The sequence below is a fragment of the Acartia tonsa genome, chromosome 6, assembly GCF_053477335.1.
Source record: "Acartia tonsa isolate MP-2025a chromosome 6, ASM5347733v1, whole genome shotgun sequence".
NCBI classification, from domain to species: domain Eukaryota; kingdom Metazoa; phylum Arthropoda; class Copepoda; order Calanoida; family Acartiidae; genus Acartia; species Acartia tonsa.
The window spans coordinates 36,166,729-36,193,193 of NC_137265.1; the positions used below are offsets into that span (position 1 = coordinate 36,166,729).

A 26,465-nucleotide genomic window follows, 5' to 3' on the forward strand; every position below is an offset into this window, starting at 1 on the left:
TAGGTAAAGAAAAACTTGCTAGACATCCAACATCACAATTACATAGGAGTCTATGGGAAGGTAGAAAACATTGGACTGCAAATTAAACCAGTCCCCAAAGTTTTGTATATTTGGTCTTTCATTCGTTGGATTACAAACTTTTGGTACTTGATTGTTTGGTTTTCAACCTGTCCTATCTCTTAGATCATTTATGCGTCTTATTCTAGGAGTTCTAAACATTTTTTTCTGATAAATCACAGTAAAAATTATATTAATTTAAATTTCAAGAAAAAAAGAATTGTTATTATAAAAATGGAAAATACCAATATTTGTATGTTTTGTGAGTACATACCCTATCCAAGATGTATATGGCATGTCCAAATTCTAAACACATTACTGTAAAGGGACCTTTGTATTGTCAATACGGCAACTTCAAGCTCGCAGTAACCAGTTAGGGAACTCAATACTAGGCAACTTCAAGCCCGCAGTAACCAGTTAGGGAACTCAATACTAGGCAACTTCAAGCCCACAGTAACCAGTTAGGGAACTTAATACTAGGCGCCTGCAGTAACCAGTTAGGGAGCTTAATACTATGCAGCTTCAAGCACGCAGTATAGTAGGCAGTTAGGTATATGAATACTACATTCTGCAATTGATATATTATTACTTGGATGTTGCCCCAGATTCTCATGTTCTCTAATAAAGCAATACTCGCAGCTAACTAGAATAATGATTCTACCTATCCACCTCCTTTACCCCCTCCCCTTCCCCCCTAATTTGAATGAATCCTCTTTTAACAAAACAAACATCGAAGAACTTTGGTTTTTTTACTTAGGGATTAGAAGAAAATGGGAAAATGTAAGAAGTTAAATTGAAGTCCCTAACTGTTGCTAGGCAGAAAAGGAATAAGACGTATTTAAAAGGACACTTTATCATTACTTTTTTTTGATAAAAAAATCTGTTTAAAGTTCTGTTTTTGTATATTTTTAAAATTTTAAACAATTAGCTTTCTGAATTGTACCTAACTCATATACATATAATTTCGTGCTAAAATTTAAATCGATTAGACAATTCTAAATTTTCAATAAGTGCTTCCCGTTCAATGTAGAAAAGTTGTACAATATGATAAATAGACTTATTTAAGAGATGAATTTTTTTATCATTTTGGGATATTATTTTATGTAGTTATTTTTATTTCATTTTTGAAAGAACAATATTAAAGCTTGAAGTATCTTTTAAAGACTTATGTTTATAAGGATGGGCAGGATAGTTAAAGTAACTGAACAAGTATTAAATGATGATCAATAGTTATTACTAGCTGTTCTTACATTATTTGTGTAACTTGTGTAAACATACAGATACAAGTAGTTTATGTCTGGTAGATTACATCAAAACAATTGGCAATTGATTGCATATTATTAATTGACTTGCTTATAAGGGGTTATTTTTCTGAAAATTATGTCTACATAAAAACAAAAAATATTAATTCCAGATTACGTATTTTACACTTAACCTTTAAAATAAAATAGCCAAAAACCATCCCATGATCTATGTAAAGCTTCCCTAAAATGATGAACACAATCGGCTCAGTAATTCTAAAATCTTCAGACTAAAACAAAATGTACACAAAAAGTTATCAGTGTTGTTCACCCACATATGTGATTTATCATTAATTATTCGTTCTTTCAGTAAAAATAAAATACAGAATCGAGTAGATTATGTACATTTGATATTTAAATAGCAAGGATACTACACAATTCTTTTTGTTAGTAGTTCAGTTTTTACCTATCTTGGCCAGTTTTCTTGGTTCTGATTATAGAAAGATATCTTGTTTCTTAACTTCTTTGGTAATTTCCCCCTAAACACCTGACAAGCACTCCCCCCCTCCCCCCCCCCCCATCACATATTTTTTTTAATAAATTGAAATAATAGAGGTAGTTCTTAGTTTTTTCTCATTTGTCTGTTTAACAATGTTTACCAAGTACCCAATAAGACCTGACCTGACCTAAAGTAAGAAACAAACAAACGTTAACCCCCCCCCCCCTAATTTTTATTTTTTTTAACCGGGGAGGGGGGTAGATTTATGCCTTATGCCTAACAAGGCACTTTAAGGGAAAACATATAAACACACACAATATAATCTTCAGTATTCTTCTTTTACATAAAAATTTAAAGATTTTACCTTGGTATACCAAAATTTTATTTCAAAAATTAATTTTAAGCATAAAAATTATGCTTTTTGGGGGGCGGTAGGTATGTTTGAATAAGGACAGGAATTTTTAATCAGAAAAGCCAGTAGCATTTTTTAAATATATTTACAATATCCTAAATAGACTAAAATGACGTCTTGCCAAGTAATTCGATAAAATTTTTAACAAGATATTTTATTTAATATTGACAGTCTAAATTATCTCTAAAATAAGCATTCTTTTTAAAACAATTCAAAAGTAGTTTTTGGATATAGAGTACTTATAGATTATCATAAAAACAACAACTAAAGTATTCAAATATTTTTTTTTAATTCTGCACTTTTGTTTTCAAAGTATTTATCTATGTTCTTTTAATAGTATTTTTTTGAATAATTTGAAAACATGTATCTTGAATGTTGTTGTATTGAATGTACATAGTTTTGTGTTGTATTATCAGGGATCTAAAGGGATAAGGGAATGGTAGATTAATTGATGTGAATCCCCAATGATGATAGTCCTTCTTTAGATTACTATAAGTGGTTGAAAATTTAGATACTCAACTTAATAAACCAACCAATTAAAATTCAATATAAGACCCCAAAGTTTTTGAGCCAACGAGTAAGAAAACATCATCTTAAAACTTTAGGGTCCAGTGTAACTAACAGCCCAATGTCCCCTCCTTCCCTGGTTGTGTTGTATTATGCATATATTATTACAATCTCTTGTAGGTTTGAATAACTTTTAAAGGGCGGAAACGTATTTTTAAACAACTTTTGTTCTTGTTCGTTTGTGTGTGTGTTTTAAAATTGTGTGGGGGCGAAGATTTTTAGTTAAAGGGTGGGCCTAAGTTTTATTCTTAGCATTTAAAGTTTAATTTTAAGATTTAAAACCTCACAATATATGAGAAGCTTTTAATATTGCTTATAGAAAATGATGTCATAATGGCCTACCATTGGTCAATCAAAATGTATACTGAGCTGGATCTTTCAATTATTTCAATGATGCGCCAAATCGGAGTGCGCTGAATTTCAGCCAATCACAGCGCGGCATTTCGTAAAATGCTGTGCTCTCATTGGTGGAAAGTTGGCACACCCTATCATTGGTCATTTGTATTTATGGCGTCATATTTTTATAGGCACTATAAAGAGCTTCAATATGTGATCTTTACATATTTATTCCATATCTTTTCAAAACTTATTTATTTAAATATCAACAAGAAAAGATTTCAATGCGTTATGAACAAACATCGTTTTAAATGTTAAGATCTCTCTAACCAATAGGACCGATATGGTTCTCCTTTACAGTAAAGCATCTTACAAGTCCCGAAAAAGGGTTATACCTATCTAATGAATGTGTACATTCACCCCTCACTCCTTGATTTTTTTTACTTTTCCTTTTTAAAACTAAAAATAAATTTTTCTTGAATCCATATCCTCTAAAGGTGCAGTCGCTAGTTATACATGAAAATATTAATGATTTATGCCAAAATTTGAAATACAATTATAATAGTTACAGAGTTGCTTTGCCTAACATTGAACAAAATATCTCACACACAAAACCCATAAAAGAAATTTCTGGGCTAGATGAAAAGATAAATATTCATCAGAGAATAAAGAAATCAGCAAATTGTCTTTTATTTTACATTTCATATAAAAGTATGTAAATGTATCTGTCTTATAAGGAGAAGATTAATTAATCTGCTATTGTCCAATCTCTGAATTTCGAGAGATAGGAATTTATTTCTGAAAAGGAAAGGGAATATTAAATAATTAACATTGTCCTATCCCCTAAATTCCTGAAGAAAAGAAAAGAAAATAATTAACATTGCCCTATTCCCTCCTTCCCTGGAGAAAAGGAAAGAGAATCTCATTTAGGCAAATAATTAACATGCATTTCAAGGTGACTCAAATTCTTTCCCCCATTACCCAGGCCCATTTACTAGAGAATAATATATGTAGTTTTTAAAGTTTTATTTTGATTATTATTATTGTAACTTTTTCTGCTTCTATATCAGATGTATGACATTTACATTAAATATAGAGGGAATATCTTAGCGCCTAAACAGGCACAACTTCTTGCGGTGCACATTTTGTACATTCAAAAGGTTGCTTGCTTTGAAAATTTTAAATATTTGGATCTACTTAAGAATTTGGCTTTAAAATCTCTGAAAACTATAATGAATATTTTTATGTTACAATTAAATAAAAACAGTATGCTTTTAGATAACTATATAATACTAATACGTTTCTTTTAAAGTTTTACATTTTCTAAATATGTCTGAAAATTGTTCACTGTGGATGGTTTATCTGTTGTGCATACTTGAATATTCAGAGTTAGTGTGTAAGTGTAATTCAACACGGGTTTTAAACATTATTAATTACATAGAATAACATTAGAAATCCTACAATATTACTATTATGTTCTACTGGTATTGTGTTAACAAAGTAGTTCTTAGGAATGTTTATTAGAGTAAAGGGAGGAAATGTGAAAATGAGATCTCTCATGAGCTTAAAAGGGAATCAGAGATAGGTCACCCCAAAAAAGAAAAAAATTACTTAATAAAATTATTATAATTCTTGCTGACTTTTTAAAGACGTTTCCAGTATGGCATCTAAACATTATTATATCTGCTGGATTAAAACCGGTTCTGAGCCATACTAAAAAATCATGCTTCGCATCGTGGACAACGTTCTACGAATAATAAAATCAAAATCAAACAATTAATGGCAATTGGTTTTCACCAGCCTTCAGCTCTCGGGGCCAACAAACCTGGAATTATCGTATATACAATGACGTAGAAGTTGTAGCCGAATTTTGCTAATTTTGTGTTTTATTTTCAGTCGACTGGATGACTCGCTGTCTGTATGTGATGGCTGTGCAAACCGACGGTCAGAACGCAAGGAGATCATCACAGAGATCATTGAGACTGAGATGAAGTATGGCAGAGATCTCAGGATCATTGTGGATCAGTTCTACAGACCAATGCAGGTATACATTTACATTACCTAGTTAAATAATAGTAAGTAAATAGACCATCAAATCTGGGGTGAGTTCAAAAAGAGTATCGCTGATTCGGCTATGGGTAGCTAAATCACCAAATTATATTTTGTACAGATTTCAAAAATGTTCTATAATCAATAACGGAAGATATTGTATATTTTTAAATGATTTCCATATTATTTTGGAAGATTTTTTTTTGTTGATTTGCTACTCAGAACCTATTTAGCGTGGAGATAATTGCATTTAAAAGAACCCACATCTGATATTTACATCGACATTGTAAGCTTTAATAATAGAATCAGATATAACCTAAAATTCTTTTTATTGATTTCTTATATATATGGCTACAATAAAAGCTATCAAGATTACAGATTTACGATAAAAGAAATGAAAAACTTTATTTAAGAATATGTGTTGTGATAATTTGCATTTTAAAATTCTAATAATATTTAGAATTAGACAGGGACAAGGGATTGTTCATCTTAAGAAAAACTATTTTATTTCATACTCTAACACTAAAAAATAGCTACCATAATAAAGTTAAATTTAGAATTTAAAAGAAAATCGTACGTTTTCTTATGATTTCTCCCTTTATGGATTACAAGAAAAATGCAACTTAAATGATTAATGATAGAAAAATAAAAGTATGCATTAAATTAAGCCCTTTAAGATAAATTATACATCCTTTTATGTAACTTAAATGTTTTCTAAAATGATAATTACAAGCAAAAATTAATTTAAAATTAAATGCAGTATATATTGTATGGTTCCACGAATCCACAGGGATCTAAAGCGATAAGACAATGGACAATAAATTGATGTTCATACCAAATGATAAAAAAAAATCTTCTGTAGAGCAAAATTATTGATGGAAAAGTTTTGACACTGTTAGTTTATACTATCCTAAAGTTTTTAAGCCAACGGATAATATAACGCATTGATTTTTTAAATTCGAGAAAACTTATACATACAAAATATTCCCTGTATAAAATCGGATCCTGGATCAATGGATTTATTGAAATAATTTTACATTTTAAATAGAAAATTTAGCATCGCATATTTTCTAAACAAATGATCCTTCGATTAATAATCCATTATTATTTTTTATTAACAATGCAGGTTTAAATATTCAACAATTTTCTTTGAACCGTTGAAGCACTTTAAAAAGTTGCATATAACCGTTATATTGTTTTAATTAGTATCAATTACTATGCGCTGTGCCTAATCACTGGAAAGTAAAAGCTTGTTAGTATTAGCTTGTTAAATATTATAGCTACTCTGTGAAAAATAGACACATTGATATGTTCATTGTTTATTTTTAGAGTATAGTCGCGCCGAAAGGTTAGGGTGCCCCATATATAGACCCCGCAGTGGTTAGTCATAGCGAAAAGAACTCCTCCCTCCCCATTATTTTCAATTTATTTTACAAAGAGGGTGTTCTGTAACTATAAGGAAAATTCTCATTAGAGCAATAATTATATATGGTCTTACTAGTGTTTTTACTAGTGGAATATAAATATGAAGTAAAAATTGTTTTTCTTTTCTTGTGAAGTTTTTATTCTTGTTGCTTTTTTCGTTTGCATGAAAAGTTTTCCCAGAATTTTGAGAAGCAAATACAATAGAAATTGTCTTCTCTCTCTCTTTATACATCCTTATTTTTCTCTTTTTTCATTCGTCTCTCTCTCTCTCTTTTTATCTCCTTTTGAAAAGTCATGCTTCATTCATTTTTTGTTAAAGAAGTTGCTTTAAGCATATATTTAGATTTTTAGGGTACTCTCCAAAAAAGACAAAACTGTAAAAAATCCTTGTAAATTTCTTAAAAATTTGATTATGCTTTTAATTACAGGCAAAATAAGGGTCCGTACATATTCTAAAACTAATAAAGTTTTGAATTTAAAACCAATTTTAATTTATCTTTTTGAAGCAGTATTTTACTGGTTACTTGCTTTTGTATCATTAAAACCTACATACATTATCAGAATACTGAGTATTTATTACCAGCTTTACTGACGTATAGAACCTTCTTTCAAAATAGCATCGCTTCCAAAATATATTTTGGTTATTGAATTTTTTCTTCATAATTGTATATTAGTGATAAATATACAGTTTTGCCAGTTTTGGCACTGCAACCATTATAAATAGAAAAGTAAAAATAACCAAAAAACCGCAAATTTGGTTTTATAGTCAAAGTTAAGATATAACAGTCCTACTTTTTCACTCTTTAGAGAGGGAGGGACACTGGAATCTAAATATTTACAAACCCATTCTATCATTAACTCGCTAAAACTTAATTTTTTTGGTAGTAACTGAAAGTGCTCAAACCGTTCCACCAATTTTTTTAATCTTGAGAAGGGATGATTTTGTTAACCACATGTAAATTTAAAACTGCAACAGTTAATCTGTGTTACTAAAGAGGCTTTTTTACCTCTTTCCTTTGATGAAACATTCAGTAAAAGTCCCCAAAGTTTTTAGGCAAACAAATAAGAAAACTTTATTATAAAACTTTAAGGACGAGTTTTATAAATAGCCCAATGTCCACTCCCTCCCAGTCTAAAATGTCTAGACTTGAATTTCTACACAAATTTGGTTTTATTTTGATTGTAAACACATGAGCTGGTTAACAAGAAGGGGGGGGGGGTAGCAAGGGACAGAGAAAATAGCAGGGAGGGAGGAGACATTGGGCTGTTTATTACCCTAGTCCCCAAAGTTTTACAATAAAGTTTTCTTATTCGTTGCCTTAACAACTTTTATTGAATTTTGATTGGTTGGTTTATTAAGTTGAGTGTCCAAACGTTGCATGCACTAATTGTATTCTACTAATCTAATTAGAAATTTTTGTATATCATAATTGGAGATTTAAATTTTTCGGTTTTATCCCTTTAGATCCCTGGAAAATATGAAAATTTGGCATCCTCTGCACAAACACATTATTTCATGTCAACAAAGATTATAATTTCACTTTCATTTCTAAATATTTTCATCATTAAAATAAGGGAAATTATCTTATTTTTCCATATGTGATATCCCCCCCCTTCCCCCCAGAACTTTCTTTCTTTCTTTCGGCCTGTCTGTCTTATCTATTTATCTTTCCAGATGTCCTATTTATTAGTATAATTTTTTCTAACTATTTTTAAAATTTGTAACCAGGGGCGTGAAGGCGGGGGGTGTATCCACCCATACACCCACTAAAACAACCAAGTGGGTGTAAAGGTAAAAAAGTAAAAGGAGACTTTTCGACTTTTGACTATGATTATGTAGGGGGTGGACATCCCCTTCTTCCCACCCTCTAGCAGTCTACCTACCCCTTCACCCCCCCCCCCCACCCTATATTTTGATTTAATCAGGGGCTGTGATTCAGACAATTAATTCAGTTTGAAATTGCCGAAAATTAAATAATTTGTTGGCGTAAAACTTGTTTTTTGAAGTAACTGAAGGGAAGTAAGAAGGAAAGAAATAAGGGAAGGGGGAAGTGGGGAAATTTTTACTTAGAATTATTTGTCAGTATAGCATTCCCTAGTCCCCTTTTCAAGAGATTGTCAAAATTTTCTATTTATCTCTCTAACGCTATGCCAGTTTCAATTAAATAAAAAGGTATGATACGCGTATAATTTTTATGACATATAATTGGACTTTACAATTAAATTGATGATATATTAATTAAATACATTTGAAAATAGTAGTTACAACCAGAGATCTAAAGAGATAAGACAATGGCTAAATAATTGATGTATATACATAAAATTTTCCCTTCTGTGTATTTCAATTATTGGTTGAAACGTTAAAACACTCAACTTGAGAAATAACCAATCAAAATTCGAAAAAAGTGCCCAAATTTTTTCTCTTAGTAAAACTAAATAAATATACCCTATAAGCCTATTATTCATACAACATAGGTATACATACATATCAAAATAGAAGAATTGCTTAATTTCTTGGAATTTTACCAAATATCTACGCGTAAATGATTAATTCATAAACCAAATTAATGTTACATGTCTTAAGGTGTGCTATTCTTGTGTTATATAGATAAGATTTCGTAATCTTAACCTAGCAAATTTAAATTATGTAAGATTATAAGGTTTCTAATCTTTTTGCTTAAAAATTGAAAATTCTTTTTAATCAATTTTTATATATGGTAATCTGTCTATATAAGTATAGGGACATTGTACTAGCTTCCAAAGTGGTTTCTCTCATGTGTTGACTTTTAAACTTTGGGGACTGATTGAATCTTGATTGGGCAATACAAACTTGTAGTGTACAAACTTTTCCACCAATAACCAATCATAATTGGAGATGTGCATAAATTTAAAGAATCTCTGGGAAACTTTAATATAATAATTTATTTTTTTTAGATTGCTGGATTGTTAGCAGTTGATCAACTGGCGAATGTTTTCCTCAATGTGGAAGAGCTTGTTCAAGTTAATGAAAGGTGAGTATGTCATTTCATTTATATTTTGAAGCACAAGTAGAAAGCTTCACTGAAAGGTATAATTTAAAGAGGGTAGGGACATTGGCCTGTTTATTACACTAGTCTTTAAAGTTTTATAATTATATAGTCGAAAGCTTAACAACGATGGGGACTTCTATTGAATTTTGATTGGTTGGTTCATGAAGATGATTGTCCAAACGTTTATATCACTAATTCTAATCAACAAAAGTGGTGATTTTGTTAATCATCATTGGAGATGTAGTACATCAATTTATCGGCCATTGTCTTATCGCTTTATATTCCTGAGTATAATTGCTTTCTAAATTAGTTTGATACCTAATATAAATTATGATATTGTAAAAACAGGTCGTTTTGCATATGTGATAGAACACCTACTTACGCTCATAACTATATGGTTTACATTTAGTGTCTATGTAATAGGGGGTGTGTCTACAATTCCGTATATTATCGTAAATTCAAGTATTTAACATTCGTAAAAGTGGTATGCTTATAGATATCAAGGGATAAGACAATAGACGATAGATTGATTCACACCACCAATAATAAGAAACAAGATTAATCCTTCTGTAGTAAAAAATCATTGATTGAAAAGCTTTGACATTATTTTTTACCAACTAATCAAGATTTGATAAGAGTTCTAAAGTTTTAAGTCAACGAATAAGAGAACATGCGTATGATACGTTGGATGCCAATATAATTTACATTCCAATGTCCCCTCCCTTCTTGAGTTTCTAGCTAATATGACATTTTTATGTGGAACTTAAAACCCACCAATGTAATGGGCGGTTATGATAAATAATGCCTCCATTCTGAACTTCATGTACACTGTCAACTGCGTGACAAATGGACATGTATCATTAGTCCATGTGGATACAAGGATATGCCAATTGCAATTGTAATTAGCATAATAGATAAACAATGTATGATAAATGGATGTGCACCCAAATTATGATAATCAAAATTGCACCTTTTGTTATCAAAATTATTAGTGGAAAAGTCTGGAGTCTGCTTGTTTGTACAAACCAATCAAAATGTAATAAAAGTCTCCAAAGATTTTAAGTCATCGAATGAAAGAACGTGTTTATCAAATCGGTAAAATCCATAAGTTTTACTTTATCTCCAAAGCAATAAAAAAAATAATAGTATGTGATATAATTTTTAGCACCAACCTTAAAAAACTTGAAAATCATTCTTTAACCAAACTTTTGTAACTTATTATGACATACTAATATTTATTACATGTAAAATGAACATACAAGTTTCTTATCCAATAAAATATTACACAAAGCCCCAGAGAGGGAAAGGACATTTTAAATTTGTATTTATATTTTATACCTCGTTGGAAAAAAAACTTTGGGAACTTTTATTAACTCTGTTTTTTTTAGAAGTAGATTTTTTCCCATTAATAATGTTTATCTACGATTGTTTATTTACAATTGTCTTATCCCCTAAGATCCCTGCAGAGGCGCCCCCTGTCAAAGCCAAACCGACTTCATATATTTCCTATTCTATAAAATTAACCTCACATATATTTATTATTGACATCATTGGGAAAGTGAAATAAATGTCTTTTTCATTATCAAAACTCTCTCTCTATTTCTTAAATAATTTTGAAAATTTGTCATTTAAAATTTTGAAAGTTTTTCTCAATCAAGTTATTAAAGAAAGAGTTGTTTTGTTCGTTTGTCAATCATTTATTATTAAAAGAAAGGAAGGGAGAAGACAACTATTTTTTTCGTTTGAATTTCATATTAAATTTTCTAGCATGGCTTCGAAACAGATTAATATCCGCTGGATTAGAAGCGGTTCTCAGCCATACTGAAAAATCATATATAGCATCGTATTACAGACAATTTTACAATTTTCCAAGAATATCAAAATAAAATTATAAAAGTTTTTAGCCAGGGCCTTTGGCCCCTTAGCTCTAACAAAACTGGTTTTATTTTTTTATTTTTAATCCGCATAAAGCTTTCTATAATACGATGCGATAAATAACTATTATTGAATTTGTATTGAACTTTTTTTAGATTATAAGATTTTTTAAAAATCTGTCAATTCATAAATTTTCTATTGATTTTAATAGCTATTTATATGACAGGCTAATTATGATTTTTTTGTGGGAAATAAAAATAACAGATTTTCCTATTTTTTTAAAATTCTAAATATCACATAAAACACTTGAAATTGGAACAAAAATGCATTTTAACTGTAAGATAATAGGTTTTATAAAAAAAATACGTTAAGACAGATATGTTAAAAAGTCTTAATGTATGTAAATCATTTGTAACTTTCTCGTTTAATTATGGAAACTATTTGATATCAGGGAGGGAGGGGACATTATGCTGTTTATTTCACTAGTCCCCAATGTTTTATAATAACGTTTTCTTATTCGTTGGATTAACAACTTTGGGGACTTTTATTGAATTGTAATTAGTTGGTTCGTTTAGTTGGGTGTCAGAACGTAATCACTAATTGTAATCTACAGAAGGAGTAATTTAGTATATCATCATTTAGGATGTACACCAATTTATCGTTATTGTATCATCCCTTTAGATGCCTGATTTGATAAGAATTGTTAGCCTGGGGATATTGTAGTAGGAGTTGTCATTTCTCAAAATATTCATTTCTAAATTCAGAAACAATTATTCAAATTATTTCTTCTTCTCAGTCCAATACTTAAAAACATAATTGTGTTCTTTTGAATTATTTAATTTTGAACAAATTGTCTATTGTTTAATACTACAGTAGCGGCTATGTCTCTTGAGGCCTCCAGGGCACTTAAGGTGGGGGAGGGGGAAGTTAAATTTTTTTCCAAATTAGCTAGAAACCTTCTAAGTACCTAAGAGTAGCTACATTGTAAAGGAGACACATATCTGTTAAGCGGTTATCAAGATCCTTCGGTACAAAACAAACAGGCAGACTCATAGACATCATGTTACTTTTATAAAAGGATGATTGCTTTTTATAAATACCTAATTTTGTTTGGTTAAGAAAACAAAAAGAACTGGTGCCATTGGATTATTGATTTACCAAAGGATTAATTTTGTTTATCATAGTTTGGGAGATATTAAATCATTACCATTGTCTTATCCCTATACTTTATGTTCAAAATTAATCATATAGTAAAATTCAATCAGTAAATGTTATACGTAAAAATTATTTTTAAGTATCGGACTATTGTTTGACTTGACAGGGATAATGAGACCAAATTATCCATCAACTCAAAAAAAAAACATGATTTCAATATGGCTAACAGTTAATTTTAGAAAGCTATGGTAGAAAATAATTTCTTTTTTATTCATCAGAGAAATATTTAAATTTGTTTGATTGATTTCTATTTTAAATTGATGCGTTTTACTTTTATATTCAAATTTTATTTCTCACAGAAGAAATTACACTAAAATAATCTTCAATATTAGTCTCTCCTAGTATTAGGGACCTCTTCCACGTATAAAATTTATATAGGTTTGAAATCAGTGGCGTGAACAGGGTTTTGCTGGGGGGTTGCGCGAAGCTTCTTTGATTTTTTCACAACCCCTTAAATTTATGGATGTATGACTTTTTACCTTGACACCATCTTGGCTCTCGTATCAGAGGGTATAGAGGGGTGTAGCCACCTCCCCTTAATTTTTCAGGGGGTTTTATACACCCCTTCTTTGCATGCCTCGGGGTAAAATACTTTCTTGTCAAGAATAGTTATTTCTCGCATCGTATTATAAACGGCTTTCCGCGGATATAGAATGTACAATTATGAGATTAAAACTAGTTTTTTTTAGCCCCGTGGTGCCGAAGGCACCGGCTAAAAAAACTGGTTTTAATCTTATGATTGTACATTTTTATATTCGTAGAAAGCTGGATATAATACGATGCTAGACATAGTTTTTTCGTATAGATGAGAACCGGTTCCTATCCACCGGATTCGAATGAATACGAGAAATTTTCTTACGAATAGACAGACACACATCTTGATCCTTTAATAATAAAATAAATATATTTATTTCAGGTTTACAGAAAATTTACGGGACGCGATAGAGATAGCTCTGGACCAGGGTGATGAAGACTTGAGTACAGTCAGCATTGGAAAACTTTTCATACAAGCTTCATACATGCTCGGAGCTTTCAAATCATACTGTACCAGACAGGTATGGTTATTTATCGCATCGTATTATAGACAGTTTTCCGCGGATATTAAAATAAAAAATTCTAAGATTTGCACTAGTTTGGTTAGCCCCCTCGGGCCGAAGGTCCGGACTAACAAAACTGGTATCCATCTTATAATTTTTATTTAAATATTTGAGGAAAATTTTCAGTAATACGATGCTATACATGATTTTTCAGTATGGCTGAGAACAGGTTCTAATCTATTTCGAAGCCATACTAGTTAAAACATTCTTATTTTTGGGCGTCATACAGAAAAGGGAAAGAGAATTGCTTGTCCAATAAGCAGGTGCGGCGCATAACAAATCACACTAAACATGCAGATAAAGGTTGTGCAATAAAAGAAATGTTTTCTGCAGATTTATCACCTTTTATGCAAACAGTCGGACAGACATCAAAATACTTTAAGGTAGATATAAAATATTGAACAAGTTTAAAACATTTTAATTATCAAACTCTTAACCGATCCAAATATTTTTAGGGCTCGGCCTCTGCCTTGCTGGGAAGCTTAGAAAGAGAGAAGGAATTATTGAGAATCTTTCTGCGAGTTTCTCAGATGGAAAATACAATGCTTAGACGAATGAATCTCTCATCCTTTCTAATGGTAAGTCAATATTTAAAATAAATATTTTACCCCTAGAGGCTTTTAGGGGCACATTAGTAGGGAGGAAAGTATATGTTTTTTTGTTTTTAAATTTGGGTTTTTTCCAGGGGCGATTTCTAAAAAGGGTTTGAAGATACCCTCCCATGTTGATCCATTGGTTAGCGGGATCTTTCACTACAAACATAAAGAAAGACACACAAACATCGTGTTACTTTTAAATACGGATCACATACATACATTCAGCTACGCAAAGAAATAAATAACACAATAATAAATTAAAATGACCAAATTATTATATACCTTGTTTTTGAAAATAATAAGAGTATGAAAAATGGCATAATTTGTGTAAAAATATCTATGAAAGCGGAAATATAACTTGCAATACGTCTTAAATCAATCATCATTTTAGAAACATTTCACACGGTAAAAAATATATCTCCAAATTTCAACTTTTGATGTTAAAGTTTATTTTTATAGTTTGATATTTCATTATTGAAGGCAAAGGCTTAAAATTCGTTTATTAACAACTTAAAAATAGTGAAAATTTAATTTTTTATAAAAAGGCATCTAGTGTTCGGTTCTTCCACCAATTAAAAAAATTGTCAATGCTTTTTCTTAATTTTTATTGCATTGAGGACTTATTTTATATAGGTCCCCCAAAAAAACTGTCAGTATGTGTGTATCTTCTCAAAAAAATGTTCGTTACGACAATAGAGACACTAATCTGTACTAAAAATTATCTAGTTTTTAAAAGAAGATAAAATTTTTAGAGTGAACTCTACTTTCTCTGTCTCCAACGGTCACATATATAATGATAAATACAACAACAAAAATTGAAGGGGGGGGGGGGGCTATTTGTTTTAATAAAAATCTTTTAACTTCAATTTTATATTGGTAAAAAAAATCATAATTAAGGAATAATATTTCAAAGTTATGAATTAAGAAGTTGAATAAAAAAGTGATTTTTTCAAACTGACAATAATATACTCGTTTTATTTGTGGTTTCCTACAAATGGACTTGTCAATCACAGAAATACCACCCTCAAATACAAAGAAAAAAAACTACGACTCCCATTACTTTTAATTTAATTCTAAAATAAGCATGGAGGGGGATCTTTGCACATTAGATACTTTGAGGGAAAGCACCGTCTTACTTTCTCTTATGATTAACCCTTTCAGAGCCATGCCTTATAGTTTAAAATTAGGTATTTGAATATTGTGGTCAGCGGGTTCAATAGACGTCACACATATATATATAATCCTCGAAAATTAGGTTTTCTTAAAGAGTTTTCGGCTTTATGAGAAAAAAAAGTTTGGAAAGCTTTATCTTGGTCTATACACAAAATTTACCTTTCTGTAGTAGCAATTCATTGGTTGAAAAGTTTGATCAATTAAGGTTTGTGCTTCTTAATCAACATTTACTTAAAGTAACCAAAGTTTTTAAGCCAAAGAATAAGAGACAGTACAATAATCTCTCCATCACCGGACATTTATATTTTCCCTACTGCCTAAGAAACTAGCCTTCTAATAATAACATTATGAGTATAACATATGCCACTTTTTAGCATGCCAAAAATTTCCCCAAATTTACATACAAGTACACCTTCATACAAAGAATGGAGGGCAATTTATAAAAACCGAAAAATTGTTTTTCAAGCAGTATTTTTTAGTTTTTTCACATTTCAATAAAAAATATACAATCCAACAATCCCCATTTTTGGTTTTTGAGTATATTATCAAGATAGTACAAAATAAGTTTTTTTTCTATGGGAAACCAAAAAATTCTAAATATAGCTATTTTAGAAAAAAAATTTGTTACAGAGGTAATTTTTTTCTAGGGGTAAATGAGAAACATATCGGTTTAGGGGTTGGCGAGATCCTTCTGTACACATAGACACACATCCTGTTACTTTTATATAAGCATAGCATTACATTTTTTTCTTTGAGTACAATAAAATACAAAAAAAGATGCCAATTTAATAATAATTATGCTTTTTTATGAAAATAAGATGTATTAAAAAGTTGCAACTTGCAATAACACAATAGTATAATGTGTGGGTTATTATTTATTCAGAAGTCATGGTAGAAAATTATACTTCTTTTTGATATTGTCTACATACATCTATAATACAAACTTGAGCCACGTCTGACTGTCCGTCTGTCTATCTGAAGCTTAAGATCTCGGTAACCGCTGAACCGATTTGGCTCTACTCCTCAGGGAATATTGTTACTGGTCCTGCATTGTCCCCAAAAAAAAAAAAATCCTCTCCACCATATTTTTAAAAATAACAACTATCCTTGATTTCTCCTGTCTTGGGGACAAAGCCAATAGTATATTTATGATATAATATATTCTTACTATTGTTTAATTATCTTAACTTTTAGAAATAAGCCCAGACAAACATAAAAACTTACTATTTAATAGGATAAATTTCTAAATTTACAGGTATTTATATTTAATTTAGCTTACATTAAAGTTTAAAAGATTAACATGTTGCATTCATAATGGGATAAAAATTACATGAATAACATTTGCAAAAACAATTAGGAATTAGGTTAATATGCCCGTTGTTAAATTGGGTGTGCAATTACCTCCACAAATGTATCCAAGGAGTAAAAAAAGAAAGAAAAATAACAAAATCCTAAGACTTATATCTCGAAATAAAATAGCATAAAATCATTCTGGGACCAATGTGAAGCTTCCTTAAAATAAGATCCCATTGGTTCAGTAGTCAAAATCAAAATCTTGAGGTTTAGACCCTTACTATTTTATATAATAGGAGTATGAAATTATCAGAACTGCATATTATTACAAAGGCATTAACTTCCCCTTCCCTTTTCACTCTTATCATGTTTATTCCTTCTGATTTAAATGCTGTTATTTTTTTTGCAATATAGAACACTTAATGGATGTAATAATTAGCGGAAGTGAACGCACACCCTAAAATTGCAGTGCAATATATCTTTTGAGGCTTTCTTTACCATCATTATTATCAAGACATGTTTATTATAATAGGAATATACAGTTTGACCAGGGATCTAAAGGGATAGGACAATGGCCGATAAATTGATGTTTATCTTCAATGATGACACACAAAATTACCCATTATGTAGATTACTATCAGTGGTTGAAAAGTTTGGACACTCAACTTAATGAACTCAACCAATCGAATATAATAAAAGTCCCCAAAGTTGTTAAGCCAATGAAAAATAAAATGTATTATAAAACTTTTGGGACTATTGTAATAAACAGCCAATTGTCCATTTCCATCCTGCAGTTTGCATGTCTGTGTGTGTTTTATAGTGTGGCATTTAAATTGGTTTCTGTTTAATTAGGCTATCAAAATACCCATGGAGGGAAGGAACATTAAATTGTATCAATTTTTTTTCCTTTTCTGCCTTTATAGTTTTACAAATTTCTTTATTTTTACTTATCTTTTAATATGAAAGTTATATTAATATGATTTATGTCATTTAAAATGAAGAGGGTGCCATGCTCATCGAAATATATTTCAATAAATAACTAAGAAGTATCAGACTTTTTTCACACAGTGAATTTTCATTAAATTGTAAATTGAACTGGGTGCCAAAGTTTTTGATGCAACGAATAAAACTATTATTGAATATTATTGGGGTTTTAGGGAACCTTCAGTGTTTAAACTTTGCCACCAATAATTTAAATTTACAGAAGGAGTAATTAGTCATGTACATTAATTTATCTTCGATTGCCTTTCCTTAAAGAACTCTTTTGATGATGTTAAAATATGAAAATTAGGTATAAAGGTCGTGCAATCAAAGCGTTGCATACAGGACATATTTTTATTTTCATAACATAGTTATGAAAATGCTTTACTTATAAATATAGAATAGTTTCTTAGGAAAAACAGGAGTCCACTCAAATGCCATACTCTGTAATAATGTAGAAAAATGGGGCACCGCATCTAACAGATTGTTAGAGAATTTTTTTATCCACTTTAAAAAATATAACAACAAATAACATAATCAGAAGCTGAAAAAAGAGCCTCGTAAAAAAGTGGAAAAAAGACGACATATAAAAAGATAATATGACGTCAATCGGAATATTTCGGCCAAGGTTTTTTATTTGTCCCCTTATATACAAGGCACTTTTACTAGCTTTTATATCATTTTAATTTCAAATTTTAAAAAATTGAAGGCATTTTTAAGAGTACCTTAGCTGTCGCCTTGTTGGTGGTCTAACAGTAGTTTGGCATAATTTACCCAGACATGCCCCATCATACCCAGGGAGGGAGTGGGCATTGGACTGTAAATCATACTGGCACCCAATGTTTTATAAACATTTTCTCTCAATTGTTGACTTAAAAACTATAGCTGCTTTTACAAAAACTAATAGGTTGATATTTTCATTTCCATCTAAAATCTTAATCTGCAGAAGTGTCAATTTTGTTTATCATAATTGGGGCGTTATACCAATTTTTCGTTTATTTTCCTATACCTTATTTTCCTGGATCATATCATGCACTGTTAAGCCCATGTAATTATTTCCAAATATGATAAATTATCATAATATGCTTTTTCAGGCAAGTGAAAGCCTTTTTTTCTTTCTCTCTCTCTCCTTCTCTCTATCTTTATCATTTTCATCTTTCTCTCTCTCTCTCTCTCTCTCTCTCTCTCTCTCTCATTCTCTCTCTCTCTCATTCTCTCTCTCTCTCTCTCTCTCTCTCTCTCTCTCTCTCTCTCTCTCTCTCTCTCTCTCTCTCTCTCTCTCTCATTCTCTCTCTCTCTCATTCTCTCTCTCTCTCTCTCTCTCTCTCTCTCTCTCTCTCTCTCTCTCTCTCTCTCTCTCTCTCTCTCTCTCTCTCTCCTTCTCTCTATCTTTATCATTTTCATCTTTCTCTCTCTCTTGTATTTAAATTAATGTTCAGTCATCTTGCTAATTATTTTCAGTGGCATTTTTAATTTTTAATTTGGCAGATATTCTATAAATAGTGTTTTTCCGTTTGCATTTTTTTTGAGGCAAAGGAATAATACTTATTTATCTCATCGTATTACAAACAGCTTTCCGATGATTTTAAAATGAAAAATTTTAAGATTAGCCCCGAAGGGCCTAGCTCGGATAACAAAACTACCATTAGTATTATGATTTTTTTATTCTAGTATAGATGGAAAATTGTCTGTAATTCCATGTTATACATGATTTTTCAGTATATTTATGTATGTACATAACTGCAAGAAACATCTAACTACTCATCTCATAGGAAGCCTGCTGGTTTTCTTAAGCTTGGTGTAGCTTTAAAGCACTTTAAACTGTAACCCTGTAATTTTAACCTGGTCAACAGTAAGACTCCACTGATTGAAGCATATCATAGGAGGGTGTTGACCATGGTCTGCATGTTATATAAATTATAAATTTTTAAAAAATTGTAATCTTATTAAATGTAGATTCGAAAATATATATTTATTCATACTCTGTAACGATATTCTTTAAAAACATTGCTATGATGGTCTCAAATTGATACAATTCCAGTTAAATAAAATTTAAGAAACATTCTATATATAAAGTGAAGACATATATAAAGCTTTTCTAACAATTACAACCCATCAAAACAATCAATCATTCAATTCCAAACTTTTTTCTTGATGAAAATTGTTGACAAAGGTTGATAGGATGATAAATTTGGTTGGCAGCACTCAAATTATCTTATTTCTGAAGTCCTTAGAAATCAATAGAATCACAATACAAAATTATCCTTTACAACGCCTAAACTTTGCTGTAATCTTAATATTAAGGTATCAAAAGACCCAACTATTAGTATGCATGCCATAGTATACAATCAACAAATTAAGGGTCATTCATTTTAATGCTTTTTTGCCCTTTACAACACAGCCTTCTGATATATTCGTCTATGACAATATTTTTGGATAGGTAAAATAACCAGAAAATAGTTTATTTTTATCAAAAACTGAAGTTGGAATCTATAGGGATAAGACAATTGACATTTAATAGATGTACATTACCAATGATGATAAATTAATCAACCATTCTTTAGATTAAATTTATTGCTTAAGAAGTTGAAACACTGCTAATTAGCACCAACCAATTAAGATTTAACAAATATCCCAAAGATTTACTTTTATTTTATGTTAAGTAAACAAGGTTTAGGAGACCCTTATTATATTTCCTTCCATAGTATTTTACAGCAATTTTTACTAAAAAATGGATGGGGGTGGGTTTTATTCTAATCGAAAAACCGAGGAGTTTGCCCTATTGAAAATTATTCTATTTTGACCTATATACAGAGTGCATTAAATAAGCTTGGAAACATCCACCTATACAAATATTGAATGAAAGGATTCAAGAAAAAAGGTTTATACAATGAAAAGAGGGCTGGAAAAACACTTAACCTTACATTAAAATGAATTTTATTGAAAAATAGGCAACGACAAGAACAAATTTTACAAAGAAGAATAATATGAACAAAATATAAATCAAGTAAAAAAATTCAAGTTAAATTGACTGTAAATTATACTAGAACCCAAACGGTATAAGTTGCCTTACAAAGTATTGGTCTTTCTTTTTATTAAATCTATAAGATTGTAAATGTACAAACCTTCAGTGTCAAAACTTTAACAAAAAAATAATCTAAGGGAGGGTATTTTTGTTTATCGTAATTGGGATTTCACATCAATGTCTTGTCCTTTAAGATCCCCAATTAAATTAAAATAGGCTTTGATCTAACAAAGTAGGCGAGAAGGTATGATGGTTGGGTTGAGTAGGAAAAGGGTCAAAGAGGTTATTTTTGTAGGTAGTTAAACACAATAGTAGCTCTCCAAAATAAATTATTTGCTACAAATTGTAGAAAGGTCAAAACTGGGATTAACTGCAAAACAGTGGGGGGGGGGGGGCGTGATAACTGCAAAATGAGTGAGGGAGGGGGGGGGGGATGAGGTGTGTCCAACATTTTTCAATGCATAAGAAGTAAAAAGCCTTTGCATCATTATAGCAAACAAATAATAGTTACTTGTTTTATATGCAGGGAGGGAGTGCAGATATTAATTAATATTTGAGTAGTTGATTCGAAATAGAAATATTTGGCTAAAAAATTTAATCTGTACATAGAAGATGTAATTTTGTTTCATTATGCCTAAAACCAAAAAGTACGTAAAATGTATATTATTTTTAAAAGCGAAGCTTTTCTATAATTAGGGTCGGTCCGTCCTTACGTCCGTCCGTTACAGTTAGCTCTTTTCGTTAATTTAAACAGGTTAGAATTGTCCTATCGATTTCAAACTTTTCATGCTGATTTCTATTACAGTTAGGTACGACTTAGAAAGCGCAGCAACTCTATAATCGTTACAAGAAAGTCCGTACGTCCATTTAAAACAAGCTGATTTTTTTCCTTTTTTGACAACAAAATTTGAGTCAAAATCATCCTATTCATCTGGATTTTTTTAATACTGATTCCTATTACAACAAGGTAGAGCGTTATAAGCGAAGCATCTCTATAATCATCTCCTAAAAACGTCAGCATGTCTTTAAACAGTAACATGGATTTAATTAGTTTTGCAACAAATAACTTACAATTTTGTATAGTCATACGCATTAATATTTGTTCTGACACTCTATAAGTGTTAATGTTGGTTTGTCCTTCCATTTCAGAGCTTCGCTTTTATTGATGAGGTCATACTTGTTTTTGTAATAATTTGTAATATTATTAATGTTAGTTAAACGAATGGGCTTTATTTATAAATTATCAATTTTATGATACTTTTAAAGATGTTTAAATTTATGTTTTCTGAGACACATAATACTTATGTATACTAGAAATATATAGGGATTTAGAGATTAGTAGAACTTTTTTTAGCCTTAGAAACAATAAGATAATTCATACTATTACTAAAGTGAGTAACATAGCAAAATTGTATATTTTTACCTAACTTCTAAATAATTAAACCTATTTCTAAGCTAATAATCTTTTCCTTTACCCTGAGTTATATAATGAGGGTCCTTTAGAGTAATTATGTTTAGATTTAACCAAATTAAGTCATTAGCCTTAACCTTCGTGTCTCCAACTTTTCACAAATCCAACATTAGAACTTCTTCGTAGCATTACCGATAGCAGGACCTAAGTATTTGATCTTAAATGTAAAGAATATAGATTATTTTTTTTGTTATACTAGAGGGTATGCCCCTATCCTCATGGCTTGCTTAAAACTATCCCAATTTAATTTAATAATATAATAGCCCATAACCTTTCCTGGACCTAATAAAAGCTTCCCTAAAATTAAAAAAAACTCAATTGGTGTAGTGGTTCAAGCGAAATATTAATAGATAAACAAACAAAAAAACTAACAACTATATATGATAAGAAAGTTAAATGACCCCATAATCTACTCAAGCTAACTATCCCAAAATTAGCTTCATTCCTGGTTTTAAATAAAAATGTATAAATCAAAAGTGCCAATTCTAGGTCTTTTTCAAAGATATACCTATTACATAGCTTATTAACTGATAATACACAGATTATTACATTGTAGAAGCATGTATAGGTAGTATTTTAAGATAAGGTTTTTACAATAACAATATGAGACAACAAGTATAAAGTTGTTTTGATTTAAAAAGTCATACTTAAGTCAAAGACTTTTAAATTTTTATATGAATTCACCTTTATAATAGCACGTATTAAATTAGTCAGTCAAGGCGACTTTTACCACCTAATATAGTCGAAAAGACCATTTTAAATTAATATACACAAAATTTTAAAGTTTCATGTCATATCTAACATTTTTTTAGATATGCAATTACTATATTCAAATTTTGATTAAATTTTCTATCGTATTTTGGCTCTAAGTGATCAATAGTAGTTTATTGGAGTACCTAAAAAGACTTCTAGACAAATGTTCTATGTTTGTTAATGATATATTAGTTAGGTTGGCACATATTTAATACCTATAATATGATATCTACCAACCTTTTCAAAGGATATCACGAATGGTGGTTAGGGTAGGTTATTATTGGCTAATCTTTACTTTCATATTAATGTTGATATCATTAAATAATCGGCACACTCGATTTTATTGCCAGTGGGCCACTAAAAAAAGCCTTACAATTTTTTTCTAAAAAATGTTTCTTGCTTGTGTCAGGTTCTTTTTTCCCAACAAGCGTATACTTAACGTAACCTAAAAAAGGTGGTTCACACAAAACATAAAACATAAGGATTTAAGTATGCTCTTAAATAGTATCCTGTATTTAAGCACTTTTGCAACAAATGTACTTGCATTTTAGTTTGGGCCTTCTAATTTGTATTTAAGTATTAATGTTTATTTGTCCTACCAATTCAGAGCTTCGATTTTATGGATGTTGTCATCCTTGTTCTTTGATATTTACAACACCGAGGAATCCAATTTCAACTTGATCTAAAAAAGATTTAACAAGCAGAAAATTTACTTCCGTATTTTTTTCCATTTACAAGAGCAAAGCAACTATAAAACTTATAAAATTTTAGCTAGAGTGTTATATTTGGTTTGGAATAAAAAGTATGTTTCTAAAAGATAATAGGTATAAAAAAAGATAGTTGTCTTCAAATTTTCCGCCAGTATGAAATAATCATTGTTTAGACAAATGTATTATTTTTTTCTGCATATGTTATATTTTATATACTTACTTAAAAAGAAAATAATACATCATGTAGTAAGGCTGTCTTAGTCCGTTAACATTCAGTAACCACTGAACCGATTGAGTTCTGCATTAAATTGAAGTTTCTCATAGGATTTATGCACTCAATCCACCATCAAATACCACCCATTAGATGCTAAATGCCATAAATTGCACTGAAATAGTTTAAATCCGCTACTTTGGAACCGTGACAGCGATTCGTCCTTGTTCTCTGAGAATCCTAGTTGTTGTAAATACCTCATACCTTTTTTTTATTCGCTGCTTTAATCGAAATCAAATTGCCCCCTACTCTGCTAACTTATTTATTTGGTGTTCCCGTGTTTTCGCCATTGTGCTATAATAAAAACTTTGTTGTGTGGACAATAATCAAAGTTCAAATACCTAGTTACCGCTTTAACATTGTTATTATGTCAACATAACGCTATAGACATAAGGATGGTAATAGAATAGTCCAAATGGTTCTTAATGATATTTCGTTCCGAATGGATGGAATGTTGAAAAAAATATCAGGCAGTTTTGATAAAAAAAAAGATATTGCAACGTTTACTAAACATTATAGTCGACATATATCATTGAATTGTGAGTCAACTTAAAGCCCAGAGTTTAATAGGGTTGTCTTTAAAACAACTCAAAAATAAACTTTTATTTTCGACTAAAAAAATCTTTTTTTGTGGGGACACCATTAATTTTACTACTTGTACAAGTTTAATTGGTTTGATCTTCAGTCCTTGACTTTACCAGTCATCTAAAGGGATAAGACAATGGCCGATAAATTTATGTACATCCCCAATGATGATAGACAAAATAACCCCATCTGTAGATTACAACTAGTGGTTGAAACTTTTCAATTCTCGTCTTATTGAGCAACAAAAATTCAATTAAAGTCCCAAAAGTTTTTTAGTCAACTAAAAAAACGATATTACGAAACTTTGGGGACTAGTGTACTAAACAGCCCGATTTTCCCTAACTTTATCCTCCTTATCTTCTTTCCTTGTTAAACATAGATGTAGTACGTTGACATACGATTCACTTGAATATTATCTACAATACATCGGCGCAAATAATTTTAGCTTTCATTCTAATGCAATGAGTTTAAATCGATATTAACGTTAATCATTATTACACTTAAAAACCTATAGCTTCCATAATATATTATAACCTGGGAGGGTTTTCTTATTCGTTGGCTTAACAACTTTGGAGAGACTTATCAAATTTTGATTGGTTGTTTCATTAAGTGCCCAAACGTTTAAACCACTAACTTTATAAATTATCCTTGGGGGATATACATCAATTTATCGGCCATAGTCTTATCCCTTTAGATCCCTGATTATAATAGCGACATGTTTAACAGGGAACTAATTTTATCGATCCCATTTATTTGTCTAAAGATTTAGTCTAAACATTTTTTGTTATTTTGAACAGTAAGTAACTTTAATTAAAAGTAGAGAAGTATCGTAAACATAAATACGTTTTGTATGTTCTTGAAACACTTTTTAGGGATAAGACAATGGAAGACGATAAATTTATTTCTAATCCTAATTATGATAAACAAGATTACCCTTTCATTAAAAACATTACTTGAAAAAATTGGACACTGTAGATTGTGCAACCAAATCTTAATAGGTACCCAAACTTTTTAAGCCTTCGAATGAGAGTTCATGTATAATTTTTTGAAGAAAGAAAATGAAAATTCTCAATTTCACAGAAATTTTAGTTTTCGTGGCAACGCACCTTAAGAGGCGATTCTTCGTATTTTTCACAGTAGGTTTTCTCCTATTTCTAGCCCCTGCGGGGGGCTCTAACCCTGCGGAGCCAATTGCCAAACCCTGTGGGGCAATCACCTAACCTAATATAACCTAACCTAACCTAAAATAACCTATAAAAAGGCATTTAAAAAAAAACCGATGAATTGCACCTTCAGGGGCGTTGCCACGAAAGGGACTATTCCCTTAGTTTTTTTTTTATTATATTAAAATTGAGAGGGAAGAATGAAAAGAGAAAAATTAAAGGTTGATAATAGATTACAATAATTAGAAAGAACACAGAACTAAATGGCCGATTAATTAATGTACATCCCTAATAATGATACACAATATTATCCCTTCTATAGATTACAGTTGGCTTAATATAGAGTTGGCCAAAAAACTTTGGGCATGTACGTCAATTTATCGGCTATTGTCTTATCCCTTTAGATCGCTGAATTAACGTACTAATTTTTTTACTACTGTGTATAATGTATATACATAGATATTTTTCATGTGTATACCCCTCTATGATCATTCTACGTCAATAGAACTTCTGTTGGGTTAAACTTATTAAAAGACAATAGAGAGTAAATACCCAACTTTCACCAGTTGGTGTTTGTTTAAGATAAATCCGCAGGGGTAATTAGATAGGTAAAATAACTAAAAATAACACTAAATTACTTGG

The 26,465-nt window shown here is 30.4% G+C and overlaps 1 protein-coding gene across 1 annotated transcript in view; it reads left to right on the forward strand.

The window, feature by feature from the left end:
• LOC145323089 (uncharacterized) overlaps nt 1-26,465 on the forward strand; it is a 119,427-nt gene that overhangs the window by 65,983 nt on the left and 26,979 nt on the right. The window contains exons 12-15 of the mRNA XM_080165471.1: nt 5,009-5,156; nt 9,521-9,597; nt 13,622-13,760; nt 14,258-14,380. Coding sequence (XP_080021597.1) covers nt 5,009-5,156; nt 9,521-9,597; nt 13,622-13,760; nt 14,258-14,380 — 487 coding nt within the window. The remainder of the gene's footprint in view (nt 1-5,008; nt 5,157-9,520; nt 9,598-13,621; nt 13,761-14,257; nt 14,381-26,465) is intronic.